We start from the raw sequence: 24,945 nt of genomic DNA, 5'->3' as shown, positions 1-24,945 counted from the left end.
GCAGTGTTATTGTGTGATATGCATGTAGAGGGAGTGGGATTGCAGCGCGGCACGGTGAGGAGAAGGAGGGGATTGTGGAGTTTTGCATCTCTGTTTAATGAAAAACTGTGACATTTGCATCGCAACAGAAAATAATTAAGTCACAGATGCTTAAATGCACCGGTAGTCCAGACAGTAAAATACTGTACTGTAATGTCATTTTAATTCAAAGGCCATTACAGTAACACCACACGGCAGTTAAATACTGTAGTAAAATACTGTAGTAAAATAGGATTTTTCGTGAGTGTGCATAGATGCGGGAACTCGTGACATCTAGTGGTCAACCTATTACACTGCAGGGAACAAGCTCTTATCATTGTCATACTAACATACTGATTCTGCACCACAGTAATCATATCGGTCCGCTTATAAAAATCAACCGCTTATAAGAATCAAATCATCCGGGACGAATGTGATTCTTATAAATGGAGTGCACTGTATATTCAATTAAGACACTCTGCTGCCTTAATCAGCAACACACAGCAAGTGATATCTCTGATCTCTTATAAAGCCCCTTCTTGTAAAGCCTCAACCATTGTGTTTCACTGCCTGGAGCCATTCACGGACCTCTTCTTAAGAAACATACTCCTCTCTGCAATGCAATGCAGTGTACTGCTTCAGCCAGGCTACTCGCATTCACCTGCTCTGAATGAGTGCTCGAAAATTTTTAAAATTCTACACCAGTAACTTAAGGCTACGAGAAGATAAAGACTTCCCATTTAATCGTCTGAATACACTTTTATCACCAAAATAAAAACTGCATGTTTTTGCAGTGATTTCAGCAATCCATTCCCAATGTCAGCAAAATATATAAAACATATCTCCTGGAATGTAATTGCGTTCAAGTTAATTCTGTTTCCAGTAAATTAGCAATCTACAATCCTTTAAAATTTGGAATATATATTGTTTCATAAATATGTATGTAGATGGCCTCTAGCTTTTTTTTTTCAATACAGTAAAACTAGCTTTTTATAATGTTTCAGTTTGTCATAAAGGTATAATAAACAAAGAAACTTCTGAGTTTCAAAGGAAAATGCTCCGTTACCCTCCCAGGAGATTCAGATATATTCCACGAGCTAAACCAGCTACTGAAAGTGTGGTGTGCAGAGTCAATGTTTCCTAATGGAGAGATGACAACAAGACAATCACTGGCTCTTAAAAAAACGTTTCCACGCCAGCCTGAAAATCGAGAGAGTGCTCGATATTGTTCACCAGAGGAAAACCGGGGATCAAGTTTCAGTAATTAAAACTTCTGGAGCAAAGCAGTGACAGTGCAGTAAAAAAATACTGAGAATTAGTATCTGCTTTGCATACACTTGTTCCTAACGTTTGGTTTCCGGCACAGTAATGGCACTCACGTGCAGATCAAAGGAAATGTAAAGCCCTGTCTAGTGACACATGCCTCCAGTATAGTTGCATACACTTTGCATTCTGGGAAAAAATATTATCATTTTACTTGATTACCAATTTATTTAAACTAAGTGGATTTTTAACCAACCTTGAGTAATATTTACATGTCTGATCTAGGGCAGCAACGCCCCATATTGGCTTTACAATTAACAACGGAGCACTTTATTACACCAGAGGGGTATTAACTTGGGCACAGGTGGTGGTGTCCATTTTTAATGACTATCCCAAGGCTTGAGAGGTTAATTGTAGGTGTGTTTATTTTCTACATTTTTAATTAAAGAAAGTTCATTAATTCAATTCCGAATGTCAAAACATTCAATTCTGAATGTCAAAACATCATTGCAATAAGGCTTTAGTACTATTAGAAGGTTAGAAACAAAAAGGTCAGAAGAATCTATTCAAATGTAACCCTAGCCATGTCCAATTGCAACTCAGCGACAAATGGGGTTCAGTTTAAATGCAGCGACTGGAAAGTGCTTCCGAGAATGGGGAAGGTCCGGTTCACACCGGCAAGCATTTCTAAACGTTGCTTTCATGTTTACAAGGGGAATCGTGGGGTGAATATCGGCCTCACACCAATTTCAAATTGTTTTCCTGCAGCAAGTCAGGGCAACTCGTGTGAAAAGAAACATTTAAATGACTTTTGTGATGTCCCTCGTGTGAACAAGGTTCATCGAGATAGTTTACAACTCTTTAGTGGGGTCGACCCTGCAAAATACTGCGTGTGTGTTGGAGCAGCATGAATCAGTTGAGACCTCTTTACGGTAAATGCAAGATGAGGAGCGCAGCTCTCAGATGCTAGCCTTCAGCTGTGAAGCGTCTCACATACCACATTTATAAATCGTTCACTTCAATTTCTGAATCCACCGTGCCACATTCCTCCTAGCTCTGATAGCTGACAACAGTGTAATAGCCCCCTGTGGTGCCCTCAGCACTGCCTTTCTGAAGCTCATTCATGACAGTGATCCCTATTCCAGGGGGCCACAGAAGAGTCATGTGAATGTTAAGAGCCAGGCACAGGGGTCTCTTAAGATGCAGGTTATAATCCTTTGCTAAAGATGACCCAGGGCTCTAAGCTCTTTATTTGCATCCCTAATTAATCCAATATGTTTGTATTATGTCATCTGTCCTAACTGCTCCCTGACTGGCCTGACCACCTGCTGATTTGTCCACACTGTTTACCTGTTGGAGAGTTTGTAGTTGGATTACAATGGCTGCAGCAGAAGCACATTTTGAACAGTGTATCTTTGTGGCCCACCTGTTACAATACAGTAAACACGTGACCTCTGTAAAAAGTAATGTAAGAGCAGACAACTGTATTAAAAGGTGCTGGGTGCTGCCAATTTGCAATTTAAAGATTTATAAAAATATTATATATTATATATACTTAATATACTATGGTTACTTAAGGGACAGCGTCCGTTTGGGTTAGAATTCTGAATTGCTGTTCTACTTTACACCCTGGTCACAAAGTATTTCACATCACAACAATATTCTCCAAACCCTCAATGCCCACTTTTTTCTTTTTTTTTTTTGCAATTTGAGATGAAATGAACAAGCCCTAGGGCTCTGCCAGAAGATATTTTGTGGTTTGCATCACATGCTTGGCTTTCTTTCAAGTTTCTGTTTTATACACACTCAGAGACTCAAAACCATATTTCAACAAGTAATTACATTATCTTCCTACCCGATACATTTTTCATTTGGCTTTAGAAATAATTAATTCATGCAACTTGTTACTTGTTTTTAATATTCATAGAAATGATTCAGGGCTTCTGTTCTCTTAATCATGTTCATATCAGCAACACAATTGGTTTCTATTATTATTATTATTATTATTATTTACAGAAGGCACAGTATTTCAATTTCAAGACCTGAAAACAGTACATCTTTTCTAAATCAATCAGGATTCAGTTAGCGTACAGAGGTGTGTGTTTCTGTGTGGGTTGCAAGTGTACTGTAGTTGCGGTTGCTTTCACACAATGCATACATCCTAAGTTTTGGTTAAAAAAAGGAATGAAAATTATTAGTACAAAATCTATCTAGCGGTTCTCTCTGCAGAGATGAGATGTGCGTCTAATTTGGCGGTTCATATTCAACGCTATATTACTAGCTATAGGCAGAACTTTTTTTATGGGCTATAACTTTAACTTGTGATGCCTATATGTTACAGGACAAGAAAATAGTAAGAACAGCATATTACAGTATTTGGACTGGTAGATAATAAGTATGTGTTTTAAGGTTTTTATTTGAATGACTCACAGTCATGGTACCTTGAGGGTCCTTCGCGTTGGACACTTATTAGGCAACTTTCTGTATCACAACGCTTTGGATTGACCACTGTATGCCAAAACTAAATGGGAATGAGTGCCAGTTCAACCCATTTAACCGCGTCCCTGGTAAATGATACCCAAAATGTTTATATGCCTCTGCAAACATGGAACCCACACTTCGGCAGGTCATTAGTCAAACATCAAGGCTCTTGCATGGGACAACCACTTTCCCAAGGTTCAGGTTCAGGCTCTTTCATAACTAAAACTGGTTCTGAATTTTTTGGAATTAGTGTCATTTCATGAGTTGGAAATAGTTACGAAGCATTAAAAATAATGGCTCAATCTGTTATGAAACATGTATGGATGACAACATGACAACTAGAACTAGGTACTGCACACTTGTAGGTACAGTACAATACCAAATTCATATACAGTGCATATTCTATAATAGTCCAATTCAGCTTTGGCTCAAAATTCGTAACTCAACTGAACATCATTTAGACATTCAGCTGCCACTTTTGAAATCTGCACTGCTCAATGTTATGCACTGTCCTTTGTGGACAATATCAGAGCTCAAATAGGCATCCCTATGGGAACCACAGTATTTATGCTCTGAAGGCTGTGTCCTGAAAAAAACTATGTAAAAAAATGAGAACTGTCAAGAAGAACTTGTCGTGGTAGAGTCAGAATAGAGGCTCTACATCAACAGCCAAGACGTGGTAAGATCCTACATGGATCCTACACTTGTGATCCTGCACACGGGCAATATCTATTATTGCAACATGAGGCCATGATTCATAAGCATCAAAGCACTCAAGGAAGTAGAGAGCTACTACAGCAATAATCAAATAGCTGACCTTAAACGTCTCCCCTGTGTGATCTATCTCCCATTTGGAAAGTTCTTCATGAAACATGCTTTCATTTCAAAATGGCTTATTGAAAACAATATTGCTTGCACCAAAATATGCCTTCTTATATATCATATATATAAGGGAAACACAGGCAAATAAAAAAAAAAAAGGATTTGGGTTCTTTAGATTCTTGCGTTTTGGGAAACATACAAGTTGCATTAGGCAATCAATCAATTATCATACATTGCAAAAGAATTCCACTTCAGAATAGTAATGTAATAGCAGTAAAGTAATAGTTCATTCTCATTAGAAACTATCGTGTTTCATAAATGTTTTAATATTACAGATTTTAGTAACATATATTAAAAAGTGTATCTTGTAAAACAACTGTGATTACCTAGTTACAGATTCATATTAAGAGTACATGGTGGCTCAGTTTCTATCTTACTGAATAGTGCTCCAGACCCCCTCACTGGACTGATGGAACAGTGTGTTTTAGGCATTTTATTACACACTAGACCAAGGGTGTCCAAACATGGTCCTTCCTGGTGGGCCATTCCACTCCAGGTTTAACAGGTAAAATTATATGTGTGGTCCAGTGGTTAAAGAAACGGGCTTGTAACCAGAAGGTCCCCGGTTCAAATCCCACCTCAGCCACTGACTCATTGTGTGACCCTGAGCAAATCACTTAAACTCCTTGTGCTCTGTCTTTCAGGTGAGATGTAATTGTAAGTGACTCTGCAGCTGATGCATAGTTCACACACCCTAGTCTCTGTAAGTCGTCTTGGATAAAGGCGTCTGCTAAATAAACAAATAATCTAATGAACTACTTCAGTATCTGGACGGAGGTTTCATTGGTTCAATTAAACAATTTAGAGCAGGGGGTTGGAACAAAGAGCAGGAGTGGAAGGGCCTACTTTGGACACCCTCGCACTAGGCCACTTTCAAAATCTGCCAGGCAAAGTGTTCCACTTCTGCAAGCTCATAATTCAAAGCTCCAGTATGTACCGAACAAAGCTGTACAGGACCAACCGTACCAAGGCTTTAGAAAAAATAAGTTAACGATGTAAAACTGGCAGAAGCCCCAGGACCTCAATATATTGTTGGAGCTGCTAATTTGAAAGCAGCTACAGACTGAATGTTTCCTGAGGTTTTCTGAGCTTCATGGCAATGGTTTTTAGTCTACACCAGGGGAAATGGCAAGGGGCTTAATGTAACCCTCCAGCAAATCCTTAAATCATGCTTACAAAAAGAAAACATGCAGGAAGGTCTTTTGATATTGCAAAAAATGTGGAGCTAGCCAGAACTCTTTGTGAAGTCTCTTATGTGCTTACTGTATATGCTTCCCGTTTCTTTTTGATTTTACCACTTCCTTTCTGTTAGAATTTTCAGAACTCATTTACAAAGAAGTTTCCTTTCATTGTTACATCACAATCGAGGAATCTCGACTCTGAAATTGGGCTGGAGTTTGAGATAAAGCTGAGAACAAGTTTCCTTGGTGAATTTGCATGGCAATTCTGTAGCTTTTACTATGCTTTCCTCAAGCTTTAACTGTAAATGTCCTGCCCTTTAACATGTTTTAACATGGCTAGCATGGTTTGAACACAACCATGAATACACGATTTACTATGGTAACCTGTGCTGTACCACGTTTTCACTATGCTTTACTACACCATATGCATTTGTAACGGTATGTCCAACAACATGTGATATTACAAGACTTGTTGGGAAACCATAAATAGATCTGCCATGTTCATAGCTCTCATATTTAGAACAAATGCACTGAGCAAGAGAATCCAATTTCAGAACTGTTTACGAATAAATAAATAAAAACACGTTGAAATGTGCTGAAAGCTATTTCTTTGCGGCACCTAATTAAATAACTCCAAATGGACTAAGGAACTTCCGTGTTTTTTTTTTAAAGCTGTCTTAATCTTTCTAAGCTGTACCACATTCATATGATTTCCACTGGCAAAAGAGCACGCATGAAACAGAGGTGCCCAAGATGAGGCCCCCAGTATGCATTTCAAAAGCACAGGTGTTTCTATTTGTCTTCTCTGCGTGATGGAAAATGTATTCGTAAACCTGAAATAAACTGAAATTGCTTTCTTGTGATGGAGTTGTACGATCAGTCCTGCATACAGTGTATCCCCCCGCCATGCACCATCTTTCAGCAAAACAGCTTGTGCTTTTATTAAACTCCAAATACATAACACACCGAGATCCATTTTATAGGCATGTGCATCTAGAGTGATCCGTCCATCTTAAAGGTACAGTACAGGGCTCGACTCCCAACGCTTTTGATTGTAACTCTAATAAGAAACAACCAATAAGACTAAAATGAGAAGTTTGCTCTGGTTTGGTAACTTTACTGGGGGAGTTTCAAATGGTGATCTAGAGTAATATAATTTGATAAATAAAGACTATAATGTCCAATACAGATTTATAAAATAGTTTGGACAAGAATGCTGTTAGGTTATCAAATCTGTATTTAAAAAAAAAAAAAAGCTCCCGTAAGGATCTGAGCACAGAACACCACAAATCAGACAAGCAAAAGTAACAAATAACATATGAAACAGGTAGATCAGACAATCTCAATTATTAATTATTGACATTGCCCATCCATCCAAATAATCTTTTGTATACATTTACACACAGTAGTATTCCACTTTATTGTTCTATTTATTATATATGCCTTCTCATTAAAAGCAGGTTAAATTAACATATAGCTATATTATATGTTTCTATTTATCTCTTTGCAGTGAAGGATTTTTTTTGAATTTTGACAATTAAAAACATGAAAAACAGGATGATAGGCTAGTTGTTTCCTATTTTAAAGAGGACCATTTTGTAATATATGGTATAAAACCATCAATAAACTACGAACAGAAAACCCTCTTTCTTTTTGGTTTGTATATGGCATCTTGTTTTTTAAATCATAGAATCCATTCAATCTTCAAAAGATGAATCTCCCACCCTCTTGTGTTGTGACTCTTGGTTTAACCCTGTTTTTCGTATTTGCTTGGTTCCTGTGTCACACGAACAGAGACTCTGCTGGTGTGGGTATGAATGATCCTCTGCTATGAAACAAAGGCAGGTTAGCAGAAGCATGACAAAACATCTCCTTTCAGTTATCACTGGACAGACCAGCGTGTTGGTCTTTAGAAAGGCACATCCTGTCAGATCCAGGAGAACGTTTTGTCCAAGTCGATGATAAGGTGAACTACTGAAATAACAAACAAGCAAAAACACTCCTGTACTGCCTGTGTGACTTCAGAGCAGTCCATTGTTGCCAGTAACACCAGAATGAACATACATACATACATTCATGTATTCTCTTTTCAATCAGCATACTTGTGGATGCAGAGTTTTGAAACTCTGCTGTTTGTGTGTAGTACATCTAATACTACCTCAGCTAAAATCCAGAGATAGCCCCTATTTCTTAAAAAAAATTTAAAAAAAACATTCTTACTTATGAGCAGATAATACATTCTTCAAGCAGGTTAATACGGTTCCCTTTGAATTTCGATACAAGCCCTGAATTAGTAACAGTCCATAATACAATAAAGTCCTTTCCAAACATATCCCTTATAGTTTCATTTAGAAACATACAGTAGTAAAGCAATAAAATTTTTCTTTCTTTCTTTCTTGTCACTCATGCAACTCAAACCCCATTAAAACTGCCTTCACCTTCACGACATCATTCCCGCTTCAATCTCAGCCTCTCTCGTCTCCTTGCACCCTCTATTTTCAATACAACAATGATAACAAGTACATTTTGCATGATTTGGATTTAGTTCAAATTCAAAGGGCAGCGTTCTGATGTACGACCAGAAAGGATATTATTATGCAGCCGGGGGTTATTGAATCATACAGCTTGGCATTGTCAACGTCACCAAGCATCCCGGCCATCCAGATGTCACCTTCACTCTTGATACAGAGTCTAAGGATCATTCCTCACTGTGGCAGGGCACAAGCTGCTGTAAATAGTGTGTGTGTGGGAATGTAAGCTTGGCAAGGATGGGGCTACATCTGTTCCTGCCAGCAATCACAGGTGTGGCCATTCCCCAGTTAGGTAATTGGTGCTAATTGGGGAGTGGCCACATGTATAAAAAGAGACAGAAACCCTTGGTGTTAAGCAAGTGTTTTTGACCTGGGTGTGTATACATGGCAGTGGATTTTATAGTGAAGGCGAATGCTCAGACTATATTGCATTGTTTGGTGTAAACCTTTTGTTTGAGCCCTTATGCCTTTTTCTTTGTGTCTTTTTGTTTTATAAATGTGCGCTTTGTGCTTTAAACTGCAGCTTCTGTCTCTGAGTCTCTAATTCCTGCAGGTAACATCTTGCGCCATAGCGCTAGCCTGTCACACTCATCTTAATTTTCTTATATGGATTGGATCCAGTGATGCAACAAATCCTATACAAAATAGGAACAGGTGTGCTCCCTGTAGGAAACCACCAGCTATTGGTGCAACACTTGCCCAAGGCTTAACAAAGGCAATGCAGCAATGCTTAGTCAAGCAGTTGAAGGAGGTGTACTGTACCTAGCAACTGCATGGAGAATGGAGGGAGGGGATGTTTGTGAACCAATAGCTGGAACCAGAGTACAGTGGGTAATGGTACTGCAAATTACATCAGGGTAGGGATAGATATATCAAAACACCAAGTCATTGCATTATTATAATTGGGCGAGTCCACTGTATTTATCTTGTGAAATCATCCAGAAACTGACTTACAGTTAAGGACTCTTGCACACACAATAGTAATTATATTAAACAGGTTTAAAACATTGATTTAAAACGCATTATTATTATTATTTTTTATTTGGATCTGATTAAATTATAATATTAATTCAAGTTTTGCGCAGCGGATTTGCGATGCACTGTGCCAGCATTAAAAATGCAAATGGACACACACATAAATGTCACAGCAAGGAGCCCTGAGGGTTTAATAGAGTCACTTATATTACCTTGAAGCTTCCCTCAATGTGTCTTCAAGCCTGATCATCTGTGGAACTTGTTTTATTAAAAAAAATAATAATAATTTTGGTGCATCTTATAACAGCATTCCAGTTTGTGATTCTATTTAGAAGCTGGGTATCCTGATCAGCCTTGCAGAGGTGAAATCAAGACAAACTCAACACGCTGCCACCTGGCACCACAACCTATGAAACACAGACTGATTAGCAGTTAATAAGTTTGTTTAGAAATCCATTCCAAAGGCATTCACTGGGGAATAAGAGTAGTCACATTTTTTAATGCCTTACATCAAAAATCTGAAGAATATTAAAAACACTGGCTGAAATACAGGAATCAGACCAAAAGGCGGATGCAGACATGGTTGTAAATCCATTGGACAAATCAGAAAGCAGCGTGTCCAAATAAAAAAAAAAAAAAACAGTGTGTGTCCAAATCATAAAGCAGTGTGTCCAAATCAGAAAGCAGCGTGTCCAAATCAGAAAGCAGTGTGTCCAAATCAGAAAGCAGTGTGTCCAAATCAGAAAGCAGGATTGTTTGTTTTCCACTGGATTGTTGTTGTTTGTTTTGTACCACTAAATTTAAGAACTAGACAAACACAGCTTTACGGCTTCCAGTACCAGTACCAAACACTTTAGCAAATAGTGCAGAATGCCATTATTACATAGTAACCATGACCCTATGTGAATGCTTTCAGGCGTTATAAGCCAGTTTTACATTTGACCTTTAGGAGAGGTCAAAGGTCACAGGCAATGACATTTTTTGATAGAGCATACATGGGTTACTATATGTGTTCCACAGTAACCATGGCCCTATCTGCACTCTACAAGGAGGTATTAGCCAGTTTTGTAAATTGATGATGTCATCCAACGTGGCCACCACGTTTTTTATTGTAGCAACTTCCCTTGAACAACTTTTTAAAGTCAACCACACTAGGATCATGTGTGACAATTTTTGGTTTAATCGGACTAGCGGTTTGGGAAAAGATCTTTGTAGTTTGTCTGTAAGACGACTTTTTACATTTAGACAAAATGTTTTTTTTCAATCCAATATGGCGGCCAAACCATGTGACCTACAACATATGTTCAATTAACATTCACCAACTTCCCATAAGAATCTACCATCCTACTGAATTTCATCGTTTTTGGGCAACTTTTGGCGAGAAGAAGAAGGAGGAGGAAGAGGAAGAATCCCAGCAATAACAATAGGCTTCCCAGCCCTATGGGTCTGGAAGCCTAATTAAAAAGACCTGCAGACAATGGCTGTTAGCCTAGCAATATAATCAAATACTTATCCCCAACAAGAGCTCTGCTAATAAAGCCTTTCCTTAACCAGCATACCCCCGCCAAACAAACTGTTCTGTCAAATCAGCTTACCACAGTGCCCACAGAAACACGTCTTCTCACTTTTCTGTCAGTGCCCATGTGGCCAGAGTTCCAGCTGATTATTATTCAATGGCTTACATAGCTGCCCACTGAGTGGAGGTGTGGTGTCGTACTGTGGAAGATTTCGCTCAGAGCTGTCAACCCCTGACATCTTACCACTGATCTTACCACTGATGTAAATGAAGAGATCTGATTAATTAACCTTTTCTCTGAACAATCAGGAGGACTATTAAATAATTAATGAATTAAGGTTTGTTAAATTATTCTAATTGGCATCAGGTGAGTTTGTGTACGTGTATCTCTTGCCATGCCAGATAAACATGCTTCTGTAAACTTCATGTAAACTAAAGATGTACTACTAGGCATGGTCCTGGCCCTTAGCTTATCACACAGGGTCACAATTCCATGTTGCTTTGTAACAAATTATGTTGATCACATGTATAAGGCATGCATTTATGCATGAATTAACACTTCACATGTTTTAAGGCATGCATTCAGGGGATTGTGATCAACATCATTCCGTACTAAGGAATATGGAATGAATACGGGTAATTAAATCTGCATGAATTAACAGTACTGAATTTAAAATTAATTACTTCAGAACGCAGATGAAGTGCATATGATATGCAGGTGTTATCCCTGTGGTATTCAGCTGGAATTCATATTATGAATGAGTAGCCATTATTTTAAAGTGTTACCATAAAGATTGCAATGGTTCGGAGCAGATTTAGCAGTATGCTGTTTAAGAGACTGCTAAAACAAGACCTGCCTCACATTTCAATCTCTTGACTATCACAGATACACAATGCACTCAGATGCTGTCACAGAGGTGATTTAAGATGGTGTTATTGAAGGCCTACATGACCACCCCTTCCATCACATGATCTTGTTATCATGATCTGACACAGGGTATCTATCTATTTAATAATCACACGTCATTCTGTCGCGGATGGGGTTCTGCAGGGTTTCAAATGAGCCTGTAGTGCTGCACTTCATCAATTTCCCTCCAAATGTACTGCAGGATTCCCACTGCAGTACATTTTGCTTTCAGCAGTAATTTACATGCATGAAATCCTGATAATTTGAATCATGAGAGACAGAACTCAAGCATTCAGTGAGTTACAGTATTCTCAGAGTGGCTTGGTATTCCCTTTAGTGAATAGCAGACCACCTTGGTAACGTGTCTTATAACTGAGATCACACATCAAAGTAACAATGTACTTGCAGAAGACATTTCAGAAAATCCCCAAACATACATGAAGCAAAATAAAGTACTGAACCTTTGTGAAAAGATATGAAATATATATATATATATACATCCGACGGCAACAGCAAATGGTGGTACATGCCAGATAGCAGAGGCCAGGTCTCTGAGGTCACAGCCTGTTTTTAAATCAAGTTCTTTGAGAGAATGTTCTTACTCCAGCATGCGAGGAGCCTTGATCTCAGCTCCACATCTTTTTGTTTTTTCTTCATTCCATTCGGCTGTAATCTATTTTCGAACGGTGTTATGAAAAATAGTTCTCAGGTGCGATCAGTGTGAGATTTTACTGAATACTAATTTTGTTTTTTTGTTTGCATATTTAACAGCTTACAAAAGACCCTGTACTCTAGGCTTTATGATGCCTCAGTCTGGTTCAGATGACATGCCATTACTCAATTAGCTCATGCAAGCTGTCATTCTTCCAGGGGAAATCAAATTGAAAAATGGGACAAGATGATTGAATCTGAAGAAGGGATATGAATGGGGATGCATGGGAGAGGGTTATTCTGATTCCAGCATACATCAAACTTGAAGTGCAAAAGATTTCTCCTTTCTTTTTTTTTAAATCTTTTTTTCAAAAGAAACAACTGTTAAGTGCATTTAAAAAAGTCAAACTTCAGTCAAAACACAACCTTGTCTACGCATGTGAAACAAGAATATAGTTTTGTTGTGTCGTACAAGGTGATGCTACACTTGTTGATTATGTAATAACTGCCTGGTGGCAGAATTGTACATTTGTAATGGTGCAATCTGAAAGCGATTCATACCATCCGCAGCCTCTAGGGCAGTTATAAAGCTTGGGCAGGTGGAATTAAATGAAAATCTATCGAGACCGTTATCCCCATTGCAGTGCAAGCATTTTGATTTAAATTCAGCCCTTATCAGAGACATCTTTTCTTTCTTCAAAAAACTCATCCAACTGGAATCACAAATACAACTGTTTCAAATTGCCTGTAATCCTGCTCTACATTTGCATTTATGACTGCTTGGCAGAAGTGCAGAACATCTTATTTTGTCCACAAAAGTTTTATGGATGTTTTATCTGTAACCAAAGCAATTCACTCCCTTTTTATGGAATTGAATAGTGTCAGCCCCAGATCAGACTTCTAAGTTTTCACTGCAACATTGTGATGATGATGCGATAAGCACTGAAACTAGTTTGACATCTAATAAACTTGACAAGTAGTCAAATCCAGTTAGTTGTACTGCATTCATTAGAGGAGTAACCCAGCGACCATGCAACAGTTTATTTGTCTACCAGATAATAGAAAACATTACCTTGTACAGCAAGTAGCTAAATTCCCATCAAACATCTACCTGCACAAACCACCAAAGTGGTTGGAGTGAGCAGAAAACAATGTTAAAAACACCCCTGCTAATTAGTGTAGTGTGCACCTGATCCTAGACTCTCTCAGGGGATCAATCATGAGCTTTTCTGGCCACTTTCATATGCATGGAAACAGTAATGAGCAAAGCTGGTCACAACACAAACAGCTCCACCATTTCCGGAGCCTGCAACAAACATGGTGCATCCGCACAGAGCAATGAAACGGATGGGCAGTTCAAAGAGGAGCAAGGCCGTGATTAGATCTGCGAATTAAGCTTCCTTATCTTGCCGCTGCTTGCTGAACAGATGCAGTTTTGTGTTGAGCAGTATGCAATATTCAAACTCCGATAGTGGTTTCCTGAGCCTTAAGTACACATTTGCTATTTTCGAAACCCTTTTACTGGTTGTGAGCAAAACGTTCCAGCTGATGCTGCTGGGACTCTCCCCCCAGTGAAACCTTTGCTTGAAAACAAATACAAAACCTTACCATTGGAATATAAACTGGGTCGTGCAATTGTTCCCATCATAGTATGAAGGATTTGATAATCTTTCCTTCTCCAGTTTTCAAGATTATATTTGGGAATTGCTTAGAAACTCCTGCCAATGCTTCTCCTTAACAATAGATACACGTCTTATTTATTCTGTTCTTAAACAAGGTCACAGTCTCAATGGCTAAATAAATAAATAAATAAATAACATGGGTAACAATCCATCCATAACATAAGAGATAATGGACTCACTCTCGCTTCAACTCATTTGTGTTAATTAATATTAAGCTGTGTGTTGGTGGCAGAGGGCTTATGTTCTGCGATATAAGCTAAAGTGTGTTATGCAGCTGCTTTGAGTTAAATAAATAAATAAATAAATAAATAAATAAATAAATAATAGGCATCTAAATACTACAAGAGCAGCCCACGGTTGGTTGCCCATGCTTTGCCATAAATTAAAAAGGCGGCCTTTGACATTACCTGTCTTTACATTATGTTAATGGAAAAAAAACATGAAGTAGGTTTGGGCATCGCTTTGTTGTGAACTTCTCATCACAAATACACCTTGTCTGCAAGTTTAATTTATCCACCAAACATCTGTTCATTAGAGATCTCCCATAATCACCTGAGCAGAGGAACAAAATGAGGTTCATGTGATTATGATGCAAGCGCATCATTAGGGAAAGCAGGGGGAAGAGGATTTGTAATTTTCCATTTTGTACCATAGCAACTACAAATTATGTACTTGTTCTGCATCTGCAATACATTCGGGGCAAACAGGGAGAGATCTACGAAGCATTTGCTCCATTTATAGTTTGCACCGCTTTTTTAAATACACAAATACTCCTAATTTGCAGATTGTTTTGCATTTTATAATCAAATGCACCACGTTCTCCCATAACGTACAGTGTAAGAGCCTTGCATTCAACTGAACTTAATGATGCAAAATGACTTTGCAGCCTTTTCAACCCTCTCTAACTCAATAAAGAAAATTGAAACAGTATAATAATTCTATCAGAGGCATATTCACCTGATCGCCCACTGAATCTATTATTGTTAACAAGCTTATTACCTTCTACAAGGAAGGAGGGAAGACAAACATTCTCGTTTACATGGGTGTGCATGAACAATGCAAAAGGCAAGGGCCAGTCACTATTAAATGGGAGTTAAAACATGGCCATAGTGATTATTGTGATCATTTTAGCTGATAATCAAATCGATAAATTACATTTCTGTCAAACATCACAAGGAATGCTAGAGTCAACATTGGGTTATCATGACTACTTTGGATTACTTTTTATGCCTGTAAATATTTATTTATTAAATTCCTCACAGCAAACTAATTTTCCCAAAATGTAAGTGCATGATCAAAGCAAAACACATATTTTAACTCTTCTTTTTAATGCAGTTTTTTTTTAATGTGCTTGATGTTTCAAGTGAAAAAATGACTTGCTGTTTAGTTGCCAGCTTATAATTAAATTTCGAAATGCATTCGCATAGGAGTGCTTCCTCGCATGGTTTAATGCCAACATGTGAAGCCTGGATTAAAAAGTGCCACTTACCGGTACACAGCTGCTGTTTGTTATTGAAAATGACAATGGCCATTCATGACACATCAATATATTCAAATCTCAGTATGCTCTATAAAACAGATTCAAGGCACTACATAGCTGCACAATATGGCTCACTTCTTTGTAAGCCAAGAATGGGACTTAGCAGATGTTAGGCAACATTCAATCTAGCAGTTGTCTGGAAATAGGTTCAAGATATATCGTATACCACTTAAAGTAATATAAATTTGGAATGAGACGTGATAGGCCAGGTAAGATAGGATGAAGGAACCTAAACACAGATACATGGGAGGAGGAGGTGCTTGTTTGAAGTCTTTAAAATCTTTGACAAAAGTAACCATAACGCAAAAAGCACTTCTTACACTGAGTGGTGAGGGTATGGAATGGGTTTCCTAGCCATGTTGTTGATGCTGAATTATAAATTGAAAACATTTTGAGATCAATCAGCTACGAGGAACCTGGACAAGACGTACATGTTCTTATGTTCTTAATAAAGGAAAGAAATGGCACTTGATAGCCAAACATTTTTTTGGGTGATTTACATTTAATTTGTTAATTCAATAACTCGTGATTCAGTTAATTGCCACAGATTTAGAGAACTGCAAAAAGGCCATCAGAAGCACTACCTGTTAAGTGCACAGCAGAATGGTCAAGAACACTTTGGGGTTGATCTGTATGTGGATGAAAGGTGCTACTTAAGTAAATCCCATAAAAAACTGTCAGAAGAGCCAAGGGACACAGAGACTGTTTTAACAGCTCACAGTATGGGCCGCATTCTGAAATGGATAGACTCACACAAACAACACTAAAGTAAAATAAAATAATAATAAATAAAAATTAAAAAAAAAAAATTCCTCTTCATGCATTTTTATTTCAGCACAGTATTACCCAGACTACTAGTTGGCTTTCGCTCCTGCTCTCCAGACTGAAGTATCATCCAAGCTTTCAGGTTCTACTATTGATTTCCAGCCTTGAGAACAATGTATTGTATATCACTGTGAAACCATGGAGCAAAGAAAACCTAATCGACCCAAAGGAAATATAACAAGGCTGTGGTAAGAAAGAAAACAAGCAAGTGGGCAGAGAACAGGATTGAAAAGAAAATAAATTCTAATAGGAGGTTCAGTGTTTCTTAACCTGCTGCAGCAGTGAATGTGATGGAAGATCAGCTCTACGGTGAAATGGAGGCACAATTATGAAGTCAGGATAAAAACAGACCCTAGGAGAGCATGTGTGGCTTAAATCACAAGACCATTCGCTACTGCTAGAGAAGTATTCATCCTGCTTAAGAAAAACTCATTTAGTAGACAAGCACACAATTTAAACCAATGGAGCCCAAATTATACTGCTGCTGTATAAAAAGTAAAGTAAGATATCAAAGACATGAATTCAGGGAATACAAATAGAAGGGCTGGCATAAAAACCCCACAGAGCGTGAATGATAGCAAGTGGAAAAGGGGTTATGTGGGTAAGGAAAAGCAGTACAGAATATATAAGGTAGGGTGGTGCAAAGGTATTAGGCATAAAATAGATTCTTGTCAGTGGGGAAAGGAATGGGTCACAGTGGAAGATGTACTGTATAGAGGCTGTTCAAGTATTAGTGCACATCATAAAGTTTTGATCAATTTCAGCACCCCCCCCCCCCCCCCCCATTCATGATCAACTATAACAGGTTTATCCGCCTCATATATACACCCGATATATAACAGTGCTGACGGACAAAACTAAAGCCACCTTAATTGGAGTTTGAAGTCTCTGGAGAAGATTATACTTACCAGGTGCAGAGTCTTGTGATTTACTGATCAGTACATCACAGAACACTTAGATACTATACCAGGGAAATGAGCATGGAGTATAGGGTATGCCTTGCTGAATTATCTGGTAACCTAATGACCTAGAACAGGCTAAAGACATCAGAACCCTTCCAATTACGATGATAATTATATGCAAGAATGCATACAGCGCAGGAGACAACCATTTAAATACATAGGTTCTTTTAAAAGCAGCGTACATGCAAGCCAGTGTCAGAACAATTATCCTATGTGTTGGACAGCAGTATGTAAAGGCTTTAATCTATTGATTCAGATGACCAGATTTCACAGCGGATATTGGCAATTCAATTTCTCCACAGTTCATTACTTTGCGCGGCTTCTATAAACGCCCTTTAGAATAGGACAATATGGTATGCCATGAGATTCTCTTGCACAGTTACTACATTTAAAATCCAGTAAAGGATTAAGAATCTGTACTAATCATCTTGCCAGATGTACTCTGGAGCTCATCGGCTCAAGGATGGAATTTTAATAATGAATGGTACAAAACAACTTTAGCAATGCATCGTGCATTACACAGGTTAAATGACTTCCAGGAGAATACAAATTTTCAAAAGGAAGATAGTATATAAACCCTTTATATTGTTTGATACCAGAACAAACAAGCATTTCCACTGCTTCACTTTTTTTTTTACCCCCAAACAGCCCAACAACTGAAAATGCACACACACAGGTTCAAATGTTTTAGAATACCAACAGCGAATCTGATACAGTAATATCTATTTGCAGTGAGAAATATTTTTAGGAGGCTAGGCATGAAAAGATTTGTAAAATTAACAGGATGCACAAGATCAGAACTTAGAGACATATTTTGAATTAGGACCATAAAAAGGGGCTAGTCAATGGAAAACTACAGTTCGGAAACTATAACCTAAGCCACAAACAGGTGGTTTTTATACCTTTTGTTTCCTGTAAAAACAAGCCACGATGGGCAGCCTGAAACAGTACACTAGATTATGAAAGAAATTGCTTTCCAAGAAACATGTAAATGACAGTCATGTAAAAATCTATAGAAACCAGCTGAATGTTGTTTACTTTGCTAGATTCCGCGTTTTGCATGTGTGAAGTTGTAGCATGATAAAAAAAAAAAAAAAAGTTTTACAACTATGCCAGCCAATCTAAAAAAAAAAAAAAAACACCACAAATACAGTGGAGCACTGTGAGCATTAAGGAAGACTCCAGCCTTGACTGCATTATTCAAGCCAAGCAAGGACCGCACATAATAAAAGGGCTCTAGGGATGGAAAATAAATAATCCAAATATATTTTTCCAAAGATATGTATTCGAAGGTGGTTAGGTCAGTGCGGCACTAGAGACAATATGCAGTTCTTCTAGACTAACCAGTAGATTTTCTCTTGGTTTAGTGATTTTAGTGGCTTTGCTTGAGATAACCTAGTTAAAAAAAATGTATTAAAAAAATGAATAATAAAAAAAAAACCCTAACCCAATCACTCTGAAGCAGAAGAACACAATTAGGTTTCACAGCAGTCCTATTAGAATTCCAAAACGATATGCAAGTAGTCAAACTAATGCAAAAATGTTCTTTATATCCCAGGAAAGCTTTTTTTAACATGGAAGCAGTAAAATACAGTATGCTCAAGCCTCACATCAGACCATTTCTAAATTCATGTTACCACAACATCAAAACCAATTACCTCACTTTACTCTAGACTAATCAAGTGTTATTAATTCAATTATTAATCAAACAAGCCCAGAGAATCATTTATTTGACATTTCTCAGTTAATTAAGAGATTACCCATATAACAAATACAGTGTTGTATTGATGGACAAACCACTACTAGTTTATTGTAGTAAACTATAGTATTCCATATAGTATACCATTGTAAATGATAGTGTTTTCACCCCTTCCATAAAATACTATAGTATATGTATATGGGTAGGCAAGAGGAATACCCAGGATGCAATGTACCATTTTCTATAAATTTGTCATTTTTAAGAGCGCTTTAACCACTGTACAAAAGAGCCAGGATCCCTTGTTTTACCTGTAGGGGTCAGTCACTAACAGCACTCACACTTTTGCATTTACAAACCAACCCCTGGTTTGCATCCCATCCTAACACTAATGTGTTGTATAAACAGAGCAGATATGTATGCAGATCTTCATCTCCTGTATCTTTGTTTAAATCATGGACCCCCTCCTCTAACCCATGAGGACCCTTTTCTCCTTTGAAGGAGAGATTTTATATTAGAATTAACAACATTACTGTTGTTTTTTTCAGGATATTAAAATGTTTCAAATGCAGCACTGTAGATTCCTAAACGCTCATCTAAACCACAATATGTTGTATTTAGAAAGGGCGGTGCTTGTGCTAGATCTGCTAGATCTGTTTGAGATCCAAAAGATCAATGATCCGTTACCAAAAAAAAGGGGGTTTATTTTAAAGGGTTTTTGTCAACAGCATAAATGATTTTGTGACACTACAAATATCTACGAGTTTATTGGTCCTTAATATGATGCACTTCCCTCAAAATTGGTCAAATAACAGAATTTCTTCTTGGCAGCATGAAACGTACGATCTTTTTATTTCACTTTGCATCTACGCTTTCCAACAAAATCAACATCCTGAGGACCGTACTCTTTTGCAAAGTAGTGATCTGCCTTTCTCCTTCACTTGTTTAGCAGGCTTTCGGTACAGTACACAGGCTGCAGTCCTCTATCGGTTTCTCAGCAGCACTTTTCTCAATCCACACTGTTGCCAATGATGCTTGCAGTAAAATTAACAAAGCCACTACAGATTTACAGCTACCCATCACCAACGATTCTTTAAGAAAGAGGAAAAGAAAAACACGGGGCGGGGAGCACGGTCACTTGGATTGCTCCGCTCCCATCTGTTCCGGTGAAAACCAGCACTAAACAGAAGGGACCAAAAAAAAAATAACACATCACCATGTGCTGCTTTATAAAATGACCTGGACCCTGCATTGCAAGGATTTAGGTACAACTTGGATAATGCAATTCTTGTCTGAAAGGCCTAGCATAATTCAAGCTGTTTTCTTTTTTTTTTTAAGGTTGTGGGTTTAACATGGTATATTTGAGATCTGGGTTATCTTAAGCAAAGTCTTAGGGGGAATTTCCTGCTTCTCTGGATGAGTAGTTATTGTGTTTGCAATTCAAGTACAGTTTGTCACTTGGCTTATTATTTATATGTCACTCCTCACATCTGCCCTCTTAAATAATAAGACAGAGAAATACTGCAGATCGGTCTCTGTCTATCTTCCATTATCGCTTTGGGCTTCTTTACCAGGATGTACCACTGAGAGCAGGAGTGGAAATTTCCAGAAGGGAATCTTTTTAGCTGCCTTGGCCCCAAGACATAAATATTTATTGTTTTGACCCAGACTACTGTTCATTTTACTTAAATAACTTGATAACATAAACATTAAGTGAATGTAAAGAGTAAAAGTGTACTGTACATAACTAAAGGCAGTTAATGTAAATACATTAGAATAAAAGATGAAATATGAGTGATTAAAAAACAAGGCCTGAAAATGTAGGGCACTACTAGTATATTGAGTGATTTGGAGGCTCTAATTGATCTTATGTTATCATATTTTTTAGGCATCTTTCTGTTTGTCTATTGGGTTTGTTTGTTCCAGTAAAGAAAAATACAAATTACTTACTAGCTGTATTGAAAAGCTAGAGCCCTGAAAACGCTTTTTAAATCTGAATTTCAAACCACGTGCAGGTGAATATACTGTGTGTAGTTAAATTAATCAGATTACTGTGGTTCAATTAAACATTTCACCCTAAAACATGTACTCTGTATGGTAGAGATTTAACTAATAGCACTACAATATGTTAATTATAGGAATAAGTATTTTTCACAATACACCCTTTCTGTGGTGGATATAATACTGGTATGCGACCTTACTTCATTTCCGTAGAGATAAAGGAAGTTCTGTACATTACTGGACAGTTCTGGGAAACAGTAAAATAACAATACCTGTACAATTATAACACAGCTCGGTTCTTGCTGTTGGCAGCCCTCGCGGGGGTTAAGGCACATGGGAATATAACACAGCAAAGACAAGGCAATATAGCAGCTGTTCCTCTTTTGACAGGCGTGATAGAGATTATATATATATATATATATATATATATATTATAAGCGTTAATTATTTTGGAGATTACAGGCACACTACTTCAATACCAGCCGTGGCAACACTAGATAAAGCATCTGCAGTTATTGTTTAAATAGAAAGTAAGTAACGGAGAAAAGCACTAAAAATGAATGAGTAGTCATTGTGTTGCCATGTTTGGGTGGGATCTTCCTCTCACACAACGAATCATCTGCAATATGCATTTGATTGACAGCTTGTGAGGCAGCTGGCGCGGATCTTTTGAAAGTCCCAGACAGTTCCATATTCCATCTTTATTTTAAATGAAGTGTTTAAAGCAAACTTGCAGCCTAGTTAGTAGCAGTGCGGCACAACAAACGAGTATTACATTGTTTTAAAAGACAAGGAACAGATTTCTGCAAATTATCTACTTCAGCAGTGGAAATGGCAACATGTGAAAATTGCCAAATCCACTGGATGATTTGTTTGTTACTTCATCTTTGGGAAAGTGAAACAGGGAGCATTCTAATCGTGAAATCCCCAGTCTGCATGCTTGCCACAATCGGACACATTCTGCATTAGAGAAAGTCTACAGAACTGGCACGTACTTTGTATGACGTTAATATGGATGAAGCTGAAGTTTCAGTCTTCGTTCAGCAAATAAAATGCAAATCGACTGTGGGGGAAAAATATCCAACAAGTTTTTGATTATTGCCACTTGCTTACTCCACCCCACTGGAGTAAGCTGTGTTGCTGTATTTTTTTTTTTTTTTTTTTTTTTTGGGCGTAGTATGTAAAGACCGATTTTTCTTTTTAGTTTGCAGTTTTGGATATGTTCTTTTCACAATTATTATCCCAAGTAAATTATGGTCACGATCTCAAATTTCCTGGTTAAATAAATACATTTTAAATGATTCTATTTACATTTTAGAATAATAATAATAATAATAAATAAATAAATAAATAAACAGCATCAGTAATAAAACAAATTAATTAGATGGATGTAGTAATTGTATCAATTTAATATGCGATTAAAACCGAGATTAACTACGATTTTTTTTGTCGCTTGACAACCCTAATTTTATATTATATATATATATATATATATATATATATATATATATATATATATATATATATGATCATACATTAAATAAAGGCGTCACAACACCTTGCTGGGTTATAACAAGGCTAAATTAAATTACTTCCTAAGCACGCTACGAAAGAAAGGAGATAACAGGATCCTGTGCTCGCCTCTTAACTAATTGCAGCCTTACCACCACACCTGAAACAAGCTATCCATCACTGTGGTTTCTTTCTTGTAGTAAAGACTGTACTGCACGGGAGCAGTGTATAGATCAGACTGCCATTTTTTTAGAGAAAACAAACTGAACAATGCGCTAATATTTAGCAGCGGGGGCACTTACCTCAGGCTGCGCTATTTCCTGGATATTTCATTTGTTTTTTTTACGTTAATGTTGATTTTCTTTTTTTCGCAAATGAAATGCAGTCCATTGCCCTTCCTTATTTACTGGTGCTGTACATTGTATAGGGTGTACGTGAGGCACGTCTCTGTGTGTGTGTAATTGTTAAGCACAGGGTCTTACAACGACATTATGGGATAATTACCCATCATCATCTCCCGTCTGCAGCCTATAGACACCCATGGGACATAATTATAACCTTAGTTATTCGTTTTTCTTTCCTAGCCTCCTTTATAATTGGTTTACTTTGAAGCTTTATCTCACCCGCCTAAAGGTATCTTATTTGCCAAAAAAAGCTACTTGTGTTTCATTAGTATGATCTTTGAGACATAATTTTGATCTACAAAACAAAAGCAAGCATACCCCGAGTATAATTATATTGACAACGCGTTATTGAATTCGCGGGCAAGTCAAGGTGTTGCTTTTAATTGCAATCGCTAACACACCTGCAGTTTGCGTCATATGTATTTGCGAAGTGCACGCTGAGGTAGAATCATCCAATTAAATATTTACATGATTATAATAACACTTACACTCGTGCACCAGTAGTTTCGGAGTATATTCAGAAACTGGAATACAGTACAATACAATGAAATAGTCTAGCCCAGATAAAACGACATGCATTTCACGTGAGACTTGCAAAACTGCAGTACCAAGGAGAGTTTTAAAGGCTGGCAAAAATCAACAAAGTATCCTTTTCACTGTATATAGGTACTTTAAACTAGCTGCCTCATATTAACATGCAATGCTTGTTTTTTTGTTTGTTTTTCAATAATTGAACCACAAATGAGACAACAGTCCACTGTTAAGTTTTCAAACGGCTTATATTTTATTAACCTGCTGTCTCCGTATCAAGCGATGCGACACAAACGAAACGATTTATATTGAAAAATAACTTCAAACTTTTGCGTCATGTTTTTGTTTATGTTTCACTGTACTGTACAGCCACTAGCCCTACTGCCAAATAACTAATTAGTACAACCGTCTGTGCAGTATCAACGCAATTTTTTTGTATCCCAGTTAAGAATTATTCAGCAATACAACAGTATGATAATATAGATGCTACATTTTATCTCTTTTTCCCGAAGCACTCGCCTCTCGGTAGTTCCCATTATAGCCGCCGCTGCTGCTCCGGCTTCCTATGGTACTCAGTCAAGGCTATACCAGTAATAAGCGCTTCTTAACCCACCTTTGCCTGCAAAGACGTTGCAAAGCCCCATCGTTATCAAAATAAGCATCAAGGATATTCTTAGATTCTCCATGACGAGAAAGAGGGCACGCTGACCCCAGTTGTGTTTCGGAGTGTGTTTTTTGTCTTGCAAGCAGCAACAATTAAGAAAAGGAGAAGAAAAAAGATGCACCACTTCGTAAGATACACAGTAGAGAATGTTCAACGCTGATCGCTTTAATCATCCTGAAAGCACAGGACTAACGCTCCCTGGGACTAGACTGTGACGTCACTAGGAGGAGAGGCATTCATATTCATAGAACAGCAGGTTTAGACGCATGTAAACTAGCGCTGACAGGTTCAGTTATTGGGGTTTAACTAGTCGCAAGGGCTACATCCAAACCAAGGATAAAGAGCAAACAAGAATGTCATATATTCATTTTTGTTTAAGATTAACCTTAAATATTTTTTTTTGTTTTGTTTTTGATACTTCCATTTCTCTTCATATATTGAAGTTACTGAAAGGGGTTGCCAGTTTATTTGGAAGTGTAAAGTAACCCTATGCTATGTTCTTGGTGAAAATCCATCCATTCTTTTGACACGGCTGTCCTTGATTTCACGATTACAGCTGAAGTCTGATGTACAGATGCTCCTGCTAATTAGTCACCAACCATCATGTCCTTTTCAGACTCTCATAAATAATGTATTTTATCCCTAGTTGAGTCAACTCACAGCTCATTATCTCACACTGTGCCTTTCTGGTTCATAAAGTGACCACACCCTGTAGTGCAGTGC

The 24,945-nt window shown here is 37.7% G+C and overlaps 1 protein-coding gene across 2 annotated transcripts in view; it reads right to left on the bottom strand.

Annotated features, from left to right (window-relative positions):
• The window catches only part of LOC117416519 (calsyntenin-2-like), a 141,347-nt gene extending 116,951 nt beyond the window's left edge, over positions 1 to 24,396 (bottom strand). Inside the window, exon 1 of one of the 2 annotated variants that reach the window (XM_034027640.3) lies at positions 24,172 to 24,396. In XM_034027640.3, the coding sequence (XP_033883531.3) occupies positions 24,172 to 24,244 (73 nt within the window). In that variant the 5' untranslated portion in view covers positions 24,245 to 24,396. Of the gene's footprint in view, positions 1 to 22,925; positions 23,302 to 24,171 lie in introns of those variants that run through there. The other variant, XM_059034344.1, reaches the window with a different exon arrangement.
• Positions 24,397 to 24,945: the final 549 nt, after the last annotated feature.

The sequence above is a fragment of the Acipenser ruthenus genome, chromosome 12, assembly GCF_902713425.1.
Source record: "Acipenser ruthenus chromosome 12, fAciRut3.2 maternal haplotype, whole genome shotgun sequence".
Classification (NCBI taxonomy): domain Eukaryota; kingdom Metazoa; phylum Chordata; class Actinopteri; order Acipenseriformes; family Acipenseridae; genus Acipenser; species Acipenser ruthenus.
Note: the sequence above shows the minus strand (reverse complement) of the source record. Positions and strands in the feature narration are given on the sequence as shown.